The sequence below is a fragment of the Bubalus bubalis genome, chromosome 10 (genome assembly GCF_019923935.1).
Source record: "Bubalus bubalis isolate 160015118507 breed Murrah chromosome 10, NDDB_SH_1, whole genome shotgun sequence".
In the NCBI taxonomy this organism is placed as follows: domain Eukaryota; kingdom Metazoa; phylum Chordata; class Mammalia; order Artiodactyla; family Bovidae; genus Bubalus; species Bubalus bubalis.
The window spans coordinates 27014457-27027160 of NC_059166.1; the positions used below are offsets into that span (position 1 = coordinate 27014457).

General features: G+C 43.1%; 1 protein-coding gene and 1 long non-coding RNA gene across 2 annotated transcripts in view; one reads left to right on the forward strand and one right to left on the reverse strand.

Moving 5' to 3' along the window:
- Window positions 1–12704, reverse strand: part of LOC123327666 — a 235987-nt gene that overhangs the window by 102223 nt on the left and 121060 nt on the right. The gene's annotated exons all lie outside the window — the stretch shown is intronic.
- On the forward strand, window positions 2518–4935 carry CITED2 (Cbp/p300 interacting transactivator with Glu/Asp rich carboxy-terminal domain 2). The gene is made up of 2 exons (XM_006074654.4): window positions 2518–2768; window positions 3235–4935. Exon 2 carries the CDS (start codon window positions 3243–3245, stop codon window positions 4062–4064), a length of 822 nt encoding a protein of 273 aa, XP_006074716.1. The 5' UTR covers window positions 2518–2768; window positions 3235–3242; the 3' UTR covers window positions 4065–4935.

Consider the following 12704-nt stretch of genomic DNA (forward strand, 5'->3'; position numbering starts at 1 on the left):
GTAGGATCCAGCCTGTTCACCTCTCCAACCTTGTTTCTCTCACCTGTGTCCCCCTCCTGGCCTCCACTTATCACCACTCCCACTGGGAAGCCTTCCCAAGGCTGGAAGTCTAGGTTGTCCCTCCTATGTGCTCCAAAGTCCCTGCGCTTAGTGCTGCTGTGACGCTTATCAAAGTGTGTCCAAGGCTTGCTTGTCCCTCTCCACTCTTGACCATGAGTTCTTGTCCTGGTTGTCTCTCCAGGAGCTAGGAAAAGTGCCCAGCACTTGGTAAATATTCACTGGATGGATGAATAAATGAACAAAGCACACCATGTTCTCACCAGCTGGTCCCAGAAGGAATTTTTTTTTCCCTCTAAGGGTTGGGGGATGGGGAGGTGACCTTTCAAGGGATTTCTCAATAGTTTGTGGAACCACTGGAGCAGGATGGAGCTGCACCTTTCTTTAATGGTTTCAAGGAGAATTTAGATTAGACATTCAAGAGCCAGTCCTTGTGTCGCAAGACACTGCAGTACAAGGAAGGGAAGTAAACAATCTATCTGGCAATTTTTGAGGGGGAGGGGGCTGGGGCGGGGAGAGTTGACCAGTATTTTCGAGTCTATTTTTTTGATAGGAAGTATCAAGTTTGTTGTTGTTGTTTTCTCAAGCCTCTGATTCTGTAACTGCAAGCCCATGACCTACAGGTATAAGTCGTGGGTGGACAAGAGATCAGGGGATTCTTGCAACCCAAACTGCAATGTGCTCCTGTGCAAACATTTTTTGAGGTTTAAAAATTATTGCACGCACGGTTATAAATGACGGAGGGTGTGGAAATGGAAAGAGAGAAAGACCGTAACAATGTTTAAATCCATATATTAACTATTCTACACATATATAACTAAAGGAAGACAGAGGGGTAATAAATTCAAATAATCAGGATTTGCTCTCTTCTGCAAATTCTTGAAAGGGGAAATGTATCAGAATTTCCAGTCTTCAAAAAGGGCCTTAAAAAGTCCTGTGAGCAAGATGGGAGAGAAAAAAAAAGCGGGGGGGGGGGGCGGGGGGGGGCTTGGTCTTCACAGCAGGAAGTCGTCAATGGATATCTAGTTATGAAGAAACAACTCTGAACAGAAGTCCTTATTCGGAGCGCTAAACTCACTTTTACCACATAAAGAGCAATTTAAAAGCTCCAAGCAACCTCATCACGGTGTTGGGGAAACAATTCGGCTTCCCCATTTGAGAAAGCAAGAGAGCTCCGACTGGGTAGTGGCCCAGGCCCGCGTTAGGGCTTTTATTTGCAAGTCAATGAGCCAAATGGACGACCAGGCTAGTTGTGCCGCGTTCTGGGAAGCAAGGTTATTATTATCGCCTATTGGCCCACTGAGCAATTTCACTGAAAAGGAAGAGTCCCAGCAGTGTGTGTGCGCGCGCGGTGCCATACGGGACGTGCAGCTACGTGCCCACCTCCAGAACGACTTTATTTGCAAAGCGATTACCATGTTATCTATTTGTTTTCCTTTTCCAGCTTCAGCAGCCTTACTCAGCCCTCGAATTTCTTAATTACAAACCCGTTCGCTTCTAAATCAACCCCAAACCGTCAGGCAGAGCCCGGAGGGAGGCTGTGCAAGTTTGCACACACCCCCACCTCCCGGATCAAGGGCAACAGCAGAAGCAAGAAACTGTGTATGTGCAAAAAGGTGGATCTGGGGACGAGGATCGCTGAGTTTGTTTACAGAGCAGAGACGCCTCAGCTCGGATGCCAAAGCTACCAAGAGCTGCAAACGCAAACTTAGCAGAAGCACACGTACCCCGGGAGCGGCAAGCAGCCGCGAAACCGCGGACCGGATTTCCAGGCGCTGGAGCGGGGGCGGCCGAGCCCGCGAACGCGCTCGGTCCACCTGCAGCGGCTGCCGCTGCCGCTCCCCGCCCCCAGCTCCTGTCCTTGAAAGGAGTGGAGGAAATGCATCTACACGCAAAATGTCTAGATCAGGTTTACCTACTGCTCCTACAAAAACACAAAGGCACAGTTCAGGAAAGCGCGCACAGGGGAGGGGGCATTATTTGCCCGGGGCTTAAAAACCCACTAGGGTAAACACAGCCATTCTTTGCAACCTGGGTAGGCTTTTGCAAAGCCGCGGAGGCAGAAAGGCACTAAATAGGGGGCGCTGTGTGAACCCTATTTTCCCACAGAAAGCAGCCCAGGTCGCTAGGTGAGCTCGAGGTGGGGATTCGGCCAGAGTGGGGCGGTGAGTTTTCCTAGTTTCTCTCGCGGCGGGCGCTACCTTCGGGCTGAGCGTCCAGGGAGGACTTTCTGCGCCGGGGCAGTCTGGCCTGGTATTTGTGGGCCGCGAAGAAACCAGAATCGGGGGGCAGCGGGGCGGCGCCTGGGCCCTCAGGCTCTGCGCACGTGCCTCCGGCCGCGGGGACGCGGCTGCCCAGCCCGGTCCTGCGTGCCTGATGTTCCGGAATCCGCGTTTGCCCGCCGCCCGCCGGGGAGGCTCTTGCTCCGCCCTTCCTGAAATCCCTTATATTAACTGTGGCCAAAGCCCTAAGAAACACAGCTCATTGTTGGCAGCTGCCGGGCGGTCTTGCCGAGCTGTGAGTGCAGCAGAGGGGAAATAAAAGGGAACGGCTCCGATCCTGCCCCAGCGGCTGCTGCAAGACTTCGGCGCCGACTTCGCGACTGCGAGCGCCTTGCACGCCAGGAAGGCCCCCTCTATGTGCTGCTGAGCCGGTCCTGGACCCGACGATCCCGCCCTCGGTCTTCGGAGCAGAAATCGCAAGGACGGAAGGTAAGTGCGTCGGGCGAAGCTGGCTGGGGCTCCTGCCAGGCCAGTCCTCCGAGGGCTGGGTTTGCCCGGAGGAAGAGCGCGAGGCGGAGCTGGGGAATAACAACAGGATGTGCAACAACAGGATGAGGAGGGCTGATTTAATGCCTGAAGTTCGCGGCTGGGCTATGGGGCACTTCCTTTATTAGGCGACTTCGGGGAGCCAGAGGGGGGTGTGGGCTTGGGTCCCCCGCCGGATCGCAGGGGAAAGAGCTGTTTGTGCAGCGCGCAGATCTTCTGTTGTGGATGGCAGGTCTTTCCTTGGTGGGTAGCCCGGGTGCACAGGCTCCTAGCGGGATCTTCGGGATGAGGATTCGCAGCTGAAGTGCGTCGGATGAACCTGGGAGCCAGGGGCGAGGAAAAGTGGGGTGCGCCGTGGTGGGCGACACGTGTGGCGCGGGGTCTTACCGTCTCCCCTTTTCGCTTGCAGGACTGGAAATGGCAGACCATATGATGGCCATGAACCACGGGCGCTTCCCCGACGGCACCAACGGGCTGCACCACCACCCTGCCCACCGCATGGGTATGGGGCAGTTCCCTAGCCCCCATCATCACCAGCAGCAGCAGCCGCAACACGCCTTCAACGCCCTGATGGGCGAGCACATACACTACGGCGCGAGCAACATGAATGCCTCGAGCGGCATCAGGCACGCGATGGGGCCGGGAACTGTAAACGGAGGGCACCCCCCGAGCGCGCTGGCCCCCGCGGCCAGGTTTAACAACTCCCAGTTCATGGGCCCCCCGGTGGCCAGCCAGGGAGGCTCCCTGCCAGCCAGCATGCAGCTGCAGAAGCTCAACAACCAGTATTTCAACCATCACCCCTACCCCCACAACCACTACATGCCGGATTTGCACCCTGCTGCGGGCCACCAGATGAACGGGACAAACCAGCACTTCCGAGATTGCAACCCCAAGCACAGCGGCGGCAGCAGCACCCCCGGCGGCTCGGGCGGCAGCAGCACCCCCGGCGGCTCCGCGGGCACTTCGGGCGGCGGCGCGGGCAGCAGCAATAGCGGCGGCGGCAGCGGCGGCGGCAGCAGCAGCAACATGCCCGCCTCCGTGGCCCACGTCCCTGCTGCAGTGCTGCCGCCCAATGTCATAGACACTGATTTCATCGACGAGGAAGTGCTCATGTCCTTAGTGATAGAAATGGGTTTGGACCGCATCAAGGAGCTGCCCGAACTCTGGCTGGGGCAAAACGAGTTTGATTTTATGACGGACTTCGTGTGCAAACAACAGCCCAGCAGAGTAAGCTGTTGACTCGATCGAAACCCCGGCGAAAAAAAAATCAAATCCCCCAACTTCTTCGGTGTGAATTAAAAAAAAAAAAAACATTCCCTTTAGACACAGTATCTCACTTTTCAGAGCGTGAAAGGTTTGAGAACTTGGAAACAAAGTAAACTATAAACTTGTACAAATTGGTTTAAAAAATTGCTGCCACTTTTTTTTTTTCTGTTTTTGTTTCGTTTTTGTAGCCTGGACATTCACCTCCCTTATGTAGTTGAAATACCTAGCTAACTTGGTCTTTTTTGTTGTTTGTTTTTACTCCTTATTTCCTCACTTTCTCCAGTGCTCAACTGTTAGATATTAATCTTGGCAAACTGCTTAATCTTGTGGATTTTGTAGATGGTTTCAAATGACTGAACTGCATTCAGATTTATGAGGAAAAGGAAAAATTGCATTAGTTGGTTGCATGAACTTTGAAGGGCAGATATTACTGCACAAACTCTGCCATCTCGCTTCATATTTTTAACTATGCATTTGAGTACAGACTAATTTTTAAAATATGCTTAACTGGAAGATTAAACAGATGTGGGCCAAACCATTCTGGATCAGGAAAAGTCATACTGTTCACTTTCAAGGTGGCTGTCCCCCTCCCCCATATGTACAGACAATAATAGGGTGTGGAATGTCGTCAGTGGCAAACATTTCACAGATTTTTATTTTGTTTCTGTCTTCAACATTTTTGACACTGTGCTAATAGTTATATTCAGTACATGAAAAGATACTACTGTGTTGAAAGCTTTTTAGGAAATTTTGACAGTATTTTTGTACAAAACATTTTTTTGAAAAAATACTTGTTAATTTATTCTATTTTAATTTGCCAATGTCAATAAAAAGTTAAGAAATACTTGCTTTCTAGAAGTCATTTGGGGGTGGTTATTCCCTTTGGTGGCTTTGTTTTTTCCTCTTGAACACTACTGAGGAGAGTCAGCATTCCAAAGGATAAATTACAGGACACTAAAACAGGTCATGATGAGCTTAAAGTGGAGAGCAGGATTTAACATAATTGGCATAATGCTTCATTGTTATCACTGTAACATGCCTCTTGGTGTGGTTTAATCAAAAGCTGCAAAGTTGTCAAAGAGCAATTTTTTTTTCTTAATTGCCATCATCTTCAAGTGTACTCCAGAGTTAGAAAGGTTTGTAATACTAAACGTTACAAATACTATTTCACAGGGTGGGAGGGGGAAATCAAGTGTTTCTGGTTATATCTGATTCAACTACTTAAATGGAGGTAGACTGGAATAAAATACTGGGAGATTGATGAGGATGGCATTAAAATATAAATCTACCTTTATCTCTAGTGACGAATTTTATTTCTCAGCAAAAGTACTAAAGACAGGCACACATTTTCTGGCTTGAGGGGGGTGGAATTCCACCTTGAGGTTTTCTATTTTTTTCTCTTACAATATTTAAAATTTACTCAGCAAGGTTGACGCAAAGGTCAAATTAAGAGTCTTCACTTATGTTCCCTCTCAAGCATGCCGTTTTCCAGAATTCTGAGCTTTTACTATTACACACATTGGGTGCAAAGGACATAACGATAAGATCCTTTTTAATTTTACCTACATGTGTTATCAAGAAGACATAACTACAGTGAAGTAGGTGTCAAGTTTTGTCTTGTATAATCAAGCAAAGGAAAAAGTAATATTGTTAAAATTTCAAATAATCCCAATTGGCAGGACAATGAATTTTGTTTTCCCTTTCATGTTTACCTTCATGAAATCAACATATCTATATTCATAAAAAAAAAAAGTTATACATAACCTACTGGAGGAGAACAGAAATGTAGATTGTGGAAAATCTCACAATCCTTTAAAAGAACATTTCATTTAGACTCAGATTCTAATCTTAAATATCATATTTCATAATAAAAAATCAGGAGACGAGGGTATAGAGAAATGTTAAATTATAGTGAGTCTGACGTAAAGGCTGATTTCAGTAAAATTCAGATCACCTATTCTATAATTCTGTTTCCAAGGCAGGCCATTAAGATGCACACTCCACTGGCTTTTTTATACCTCTATAATTGACACTTCCTTATTAAAAATTATTTTGTAAGTAAATAATTTCACTGAAAATATACCATCATTCAAAACTCTTCACTCCGTTTAAAGGCTAATCCAGATTTCCCACATTAATAGTTAAAGCTGAAGTTTTCTTCAGCACAAACATGTCAATACTAAATCTGTGATCAGCAGTAAATCTTCCTGGCTAAGCATTTTCACAGTAAGTTTTTCTTTTTCCTTTTTTATTTCCCAGAGGCTCAAGTGAAAAAAAAAATGTTTGCGTGCATATTAATATAGCAATTGTAGTTGTTTTTTACTTGTGCCAGGAAAAAAGACAAAAGGGAAGGCCATTGGAGGCGTTGTTGTTGTTGTTGTTTTACATAAAGAAAGAAGCAAGAGAATTGTCTTGCCACCACTCTTCACCATTTATTTTGCCAGGGAATAAGCCACAACACCTGCTCTGTCACTAAATTCCTCCTGCTGCTCTAAGGCCGGAACACATATGTGAAGATGCAGAGCCCAAGGAACTATTATTAGATCCATAGCCTCTCTGCCAGAAGAGAGGACTCAACCCAGAAGCGCTGGGTGAAAAGCTCAATTTCTCTTCAGTACAAACACAAACTCCCCGGACCCCTTCATTTGAATGATCTCTATTTCATTAAAACTCTTTCATAATCAACAACTGAGTAGATTCTATGGGATTTTTGCAGGTCTCTTAAGCAAAGCAAAATAACTCCTTGTTTTAACAACATGATTCATGAAACCTGTACAGTGACCTAGATCACCAGGCTACTGGCAGACATTTGCAAAACCTTTTGTGGTCTTGCTTCCTACCTACTAAGTTGCTTATAGCATATGGGGAAATTTGACCTCTGTACCTTGGCTGTTTTTCAGAAAGTTCTAATATGGAACAAGAGTTTCTGTTCTTTAAGTTTTGCCCACAAATACACCTTTGATTTTCAAGAAGAGATCATTGATAAGCCACAGCAAAATATCACAGAAACACATCAGAAAAATAAGAACACGTTAATAAAAAGCTTGTATCTCTGTTGTGGCTGCTAAAAATCCTAGTAGCAGTATCTTTGCTGGAGCTGATAAAGACGTTACAGCTATGGATGGGTCTTTGAAGAATAGTTACCTAATCACCACTGTTTATGGGGCGCTAGTCTAAAGCACGAGTACCAGAAGGCTGACATCTATTGTGAAGTTTATGGTTTCCGTGATTTTTACTACTGTAAACTGGGATAGCTATAAATTGATGTCAACATTAAAGGCCAGATCCTTTAGAGCAAAATATTAATCCACTAATCTATTATGGGTGGCCGGCTTTGAAATATAAACTTTGCAGTCCTGGACCATTAGGTGTTTTCGCCCCCTTGTGGAATTTATTTAGAAGGTCAAAGAAAAGCTAAGAGCTCAAGAGGGTTTTGTTTTATTGTTGTTGTTGTTGTTTTACCATTTCTGAAGACTTCATTTTCTTTCTTGAAGCAAACAGCATATATTTCAGAAAGCCAATTTTCCATCAAAGAAGATTCCAAAATAAACACCCTTTATGAAAAGTATTTTACTTACCAAAGACCTTAACTAAATGTACATACTTGAAATGTGCCTCATGTTTCAAAATGGACATTGGCTAAGGGATTTTCTTACTAAAAGGTAATGAGCAATGCTTTAGCCTGTCAGTTAAAGCTGACACGCTCTTTACCCTCAAAACAGAACTGCTGATTTGGAATTGGTGCAAATAATAATGCACTTGATGTACAGAGTTAGAAAGGTAGAGGAGAATCTCCAGGAATGCACAATGCAATTATCTACATTGGAATGTGATCAAGCCACGGGCTCTAATCTTATGAAAAGGGCCACAGGATATTTAATGAGACTGAGAGTTGCTGCCTAATTGATTCAGTAAAATTTACTTTAAAATAAACTTGGCAGATAACATTGTCTCCCCAAAATAAATAAATATAGAATTCAAGGAATTTAGGACTCAAGCCATTGGCAATTTTCTCCTCTCCTCTATCGTTTTACTAGCACAAGAGAGATGGCACACACAGCCTCAGGATGGTGTTCATCATCTTGGTACTTATACCACGATCATCTGAATGAGACCTCCCAGGTGGGTTGAAGCAAGAGACCCATAGGTAGTACATCAAGTAACTTAGCCAGTGAACCTCTATTATCATGTGTTCTGTTTGTCTTTTCCCCTCAGAGTAGAAGGAACAATAGCAATGTCAGAATTTTAATAGCAATGGACTGGCTTAAATTACCTGACCTATTTTTTATCCAGCAAGGAGAAAAATGATGTTTTGTTGTTTTTTTTTTTTCCTGGTAGCCATTGTTATCATTTAAATTAGAAAAAGAAATATAAGGACATTTTCTATTAAATAGTATATTGTTCATAAACAGCTTTAGTTTGCCAATAAGACCCACCTATATTTTTGAAAAAATTTGACACCTGAAGTAAAGAAATTTTTCCCTTCACAGGAAGACTTAAATTCGTAAGTAATGCTAAATAATGAATTGAAAATGTTCTAGGAGTTGAGGGTGTGAATTTCTATAGTATTTTGCTATTTGTGAACATAATAAAGAGAAGTTAGGAGAAGTAGGGTTCTACTGTGTTGAAGAACTGAATCCATGATCCCCAGAAAAAAAAGAATTTTCAACCAACCATTCTCATATTTTTGATGAAAAGATATTGACTTTTTGGAGGCTGAATCTTTATCAAGTATTTCTTTTCCTAAGATGAGCATGAAAGTTGCCAGTCCCAACGGGTTGGTTTGGGAGGGCTTCTGGAGAGTTCTGCTTGGGTAAACCAAGGCATGCAGAATGAAACAAAGCAGCTGAAAGACAAGCTATGAGTACCATTACTGGCTTTATATGTTGTTGATTTTCATTAAAGTGAAAAGTGAAGTCACTCAGTTGTGTCCGACTCTTTGTGACCCCACAGACTGTAGCCTACCAGGCTTCTCCATCCATGGGATTTTCCAGGCAAGAATACTGGAGTGGGTTGTCATTTCCTTCTCCAGGGGATCTTCCTGACCCAGGGATCAAAACCCAGGTCTCCCACATTGTAAGCAGATGCTTTTACCGTCTGAGCCACCATTAGGTTGAACTCATTTGAAAGATTAGTGAGACAGGGCAGGACTTGGGGTGAGGACGGTGCCTCACAGGATTCTTGGAATTTCCCCATGGCCTCACCATTGTACTCCACCCTGAAATCCTTTCCTTCCCTCTCAAGTAGAGGGGTTCCTTGATTACATTTTGAGTTGCTGAACAAAGCAGACAAGGAATTCTGGCTCCAAAGTAGCCTGTGGCAAGACCAGGTTGGTATGCTGCACTTTGCAGGAGATACGCAAATAGGTGAGTGGCTTTTAAAAGTTAATAGTGCTAAAAGAATCCTGTCAATCCATTCTGAAGGCTGGTTGGGAAGCCAGCTTTTGGCCTGAGTTAAAGTCAAACTAGCATAAAATCAGAAAAAGCTGTCAAAGGACGGCCAACTCCAGGTTGTGATATTAGTTTGTGAACACTTGTAGGACACAGTACGCGGAGAAAGGAAATGTAACCAGGGCTGTTGAAGCCTTTCCCTTTCTGTCTCCCTAGCATGAATGTTGCATGCTCAGTTGCTTCAGTTGTGTCTGGCTCTTTGGGACCCCATGAACTGTACAGCCCTCCGGGTTCCTCTGTCCCTGGGATTATCCAGGCAAAAATACAGACCTCCTCCAGGTGATCTTCCTGACCCAGGGATTGAACACAAATCTCCTGGATCTCCTGCATTGCAGATGGGTTCTTAACCACTGAGTCACCTGGGAAGCCCGTATCTCCCTAGGGGGACTAGTATAAAATACGGCCCTGTGTTCCTCTATGCAGCGTGGCCCACGGAAATTTTTTAAATTTCTAGTAAGCAACCTCTTAAAATAATTTTCTTCCCTTGGCTTTCTGACACTTAATATCTCCATGTTGACAAAACACATAGTGCTAAAATTGTGCACGAAAATCATAGGTCACCTTGTACGTATTGTCCCGTTACATTTATTTGGAATGACTCGTTGAAGGAGGATAAGCAGGATGATGGCTAGTTCCATATTTCTTCTCTTTACACAATGTGTTTAGCAAATATATGGATGATGAGGCCAGGAGGTAAAAAGTGCCTGAATTGCTGTACTCCTAGTATTTTAGGTAAACTAAATATACAAATCTTTCTTAGGTTCCTCTATCTGATAACATATTTTAGAGTAATGACTCTCAGCTGGATAGGGCCACCCCTCTAGGAGGCAGATCAGAATGGAAGAGGGTAAAAGAGGGCAGTAATTTGGAAAAAAGAGCATATTCCATACTATTGTATATTGGGGAAAATGCTTAAATACATTATACTTCCAGTAAAACATAATGTAGAAGACTTTGAAAACTCTTCTTAACTAATGGGGCATGGATTTTAACAATGGTGAGAAACACTGTTTAGACTATACAGGACCAAATCAGAGAAATGCACCCTTCAGCCAGCATTACTTAAATCATTTTGTTGAGTCAAGTTTCCTGTGGTTGGGCTGACTTTGCTGAGTACCTGCGATGTAGTGGGTATTGTGGTAGTCTCTTTACATACATAATCTTATTAATCTTCACAATATGCTTGCAAGGTACAAGTCTTTATTTCAATTTTAGATAAGGAAACTGATATTTAGAGAGGAAGTAAATTGCTCAAGGGCGAAACAGCCAGTAGGAGGCTGAGTGGTTTTACAGATCTAGCTTCCAAGACAGTGTTCTGTAACAGGGCTGTTCTAAACCAAATTACTCCTATTCTTAGATGTCACTGATTGCAAGCCGATCAGACAACTTAATAAGAGTGCTTCAGGGAAAAAGCCACTGCATTATACGCACACAAATTGTAAGCTATACTAACACAGCTATGACATGTATCTATTTATACAATTACATATGACTTCCTTCTAGGATTCACAAGATTTCAGTCTATACTTTTTCAAACCCATTCTAAAGATTCTTCCAACTTAAGTGTGGCCCCCAACAGTGCAAGGATAGCATTTGTGATGAGTCTGCCGAATCCTTCCTAACGCTTTCACCATGTTAGCCCTGAAGTTGAAAGAATACCAGTGATTTAGACTGTAATTTTGCTTTTTTTCTTCTTAATTGAATTACATATACTAATAAATAGTATATAGTTAGACAGTAAATAGTTTCTTTCAGAAATTAAGCCAGCACCTTAGCTTTGCCAATTCTGTAATCTATTAAATGAAAATCTCATTGGCTAAATTCTTCCATGTAAAGACACCACATCACAACTTGACACACTGTCTGGAAGCAACTATTATTTAACACTGATTATAAGATTCACGCTGATTTCAGAATATTAATATGTTAAAAAAACTGAACATCTTAGAATAAAGAAAATACAGTATTTAGTTACTTCACAGTTAATCTCCCTCAATCTATCTAAACTTTTTTGATATAGGTATAAGCCCAATTCCTTCTGCTTTGGTCTTTTACCAAAAAGGAGAACTCTTCCATTAATAGTTAGACTTAAAAAAAATAACAGGTCAAGAGTAAAAACCATTGAGTTGTAGCCTTAGCTCTGCAACCAAAGAGCTGGGTAATTCAATCACTATTGGCTCAAGTTTCTCCATCAGTAAAATGAAGGTGTATGTTTAATTAATACATCCTACATTCAAATCTTCATGAAGGAAACATAAACCCGTTCCTATCATTTTCTCCCTTTGGAAAGTAAAATATTGGAGTAAAATATTATATAAAACTCCTTCAAAATATCATTTCTTACTGTTCTTTCTCTAATCTAACTGTGAGTCTGGGGGTGTGCTATAGACCTGAGCCAGTTGAGTCAATCCTCCAAGGGCTGCAATCATGTCAGTCAATGTTCCACTTCAGTGTCAAAATGCCCATAAGTGTTGGCTGCTGAGATTTCCCTATCTGTAAGCAAATATCAAAAAATGACCACCCACAACATATTTCTGGTACATGCACTTGCAAAGACATAGGTGACTATGTAACATTCTTGAAAATAATTTGATCAGGTTCTGTTCTATTTTCTTACAGATTAAGTTCATTCTTCCAACCTCATAAATAACACTCTCAAATATTTACACTCTCTGTCCTTCACATGACTCTTCCTGAACCACAATCATCATTATTAACATCATCACTGTTATTGTTTATTTTCTCAGAGACAATCCTTTACATAATGCTAAAGTAGAGGAAGCTGGACAGTGTCAAACATTTTAAGTAGGTTCTTAAGGGTGGTCAAGGAGCAGGAGGCACATGGCTGTCATTTTATTTCCCTTCCCTCAACTTCCCAACACACATAGTCTCTTTGTTTCATACCACAACATTCCTCCAATTTGGAGAACCAGTTGTTTAGCTAGATGACAAGCTAATAGACTAGTCAAAAATAACATATAAAGGGAATCCCAGAGCATAATTTCTAACTACCCAAGAAATAATTCGTAACTGACTGTAAAAGTAATGTAGCTAAAGAACAACACAATATTATTACAATAAAATACTTGCTCCTTTCACTACTTGGCCACTAGGTGTAGCTGAAGGCCTGTAAGCCCATAATTGCATTTTTCTCCTGAGCAAC

What these genes read in the sequence shown, in the direction of transcription:
- CITED2 (XM_006074654.4), top strand. Translation starts at nt 3,243, where the DNA reads ATGGCAGACCATATGATGGCCATGAACCACGGGCGCTTCCCCGACGGC.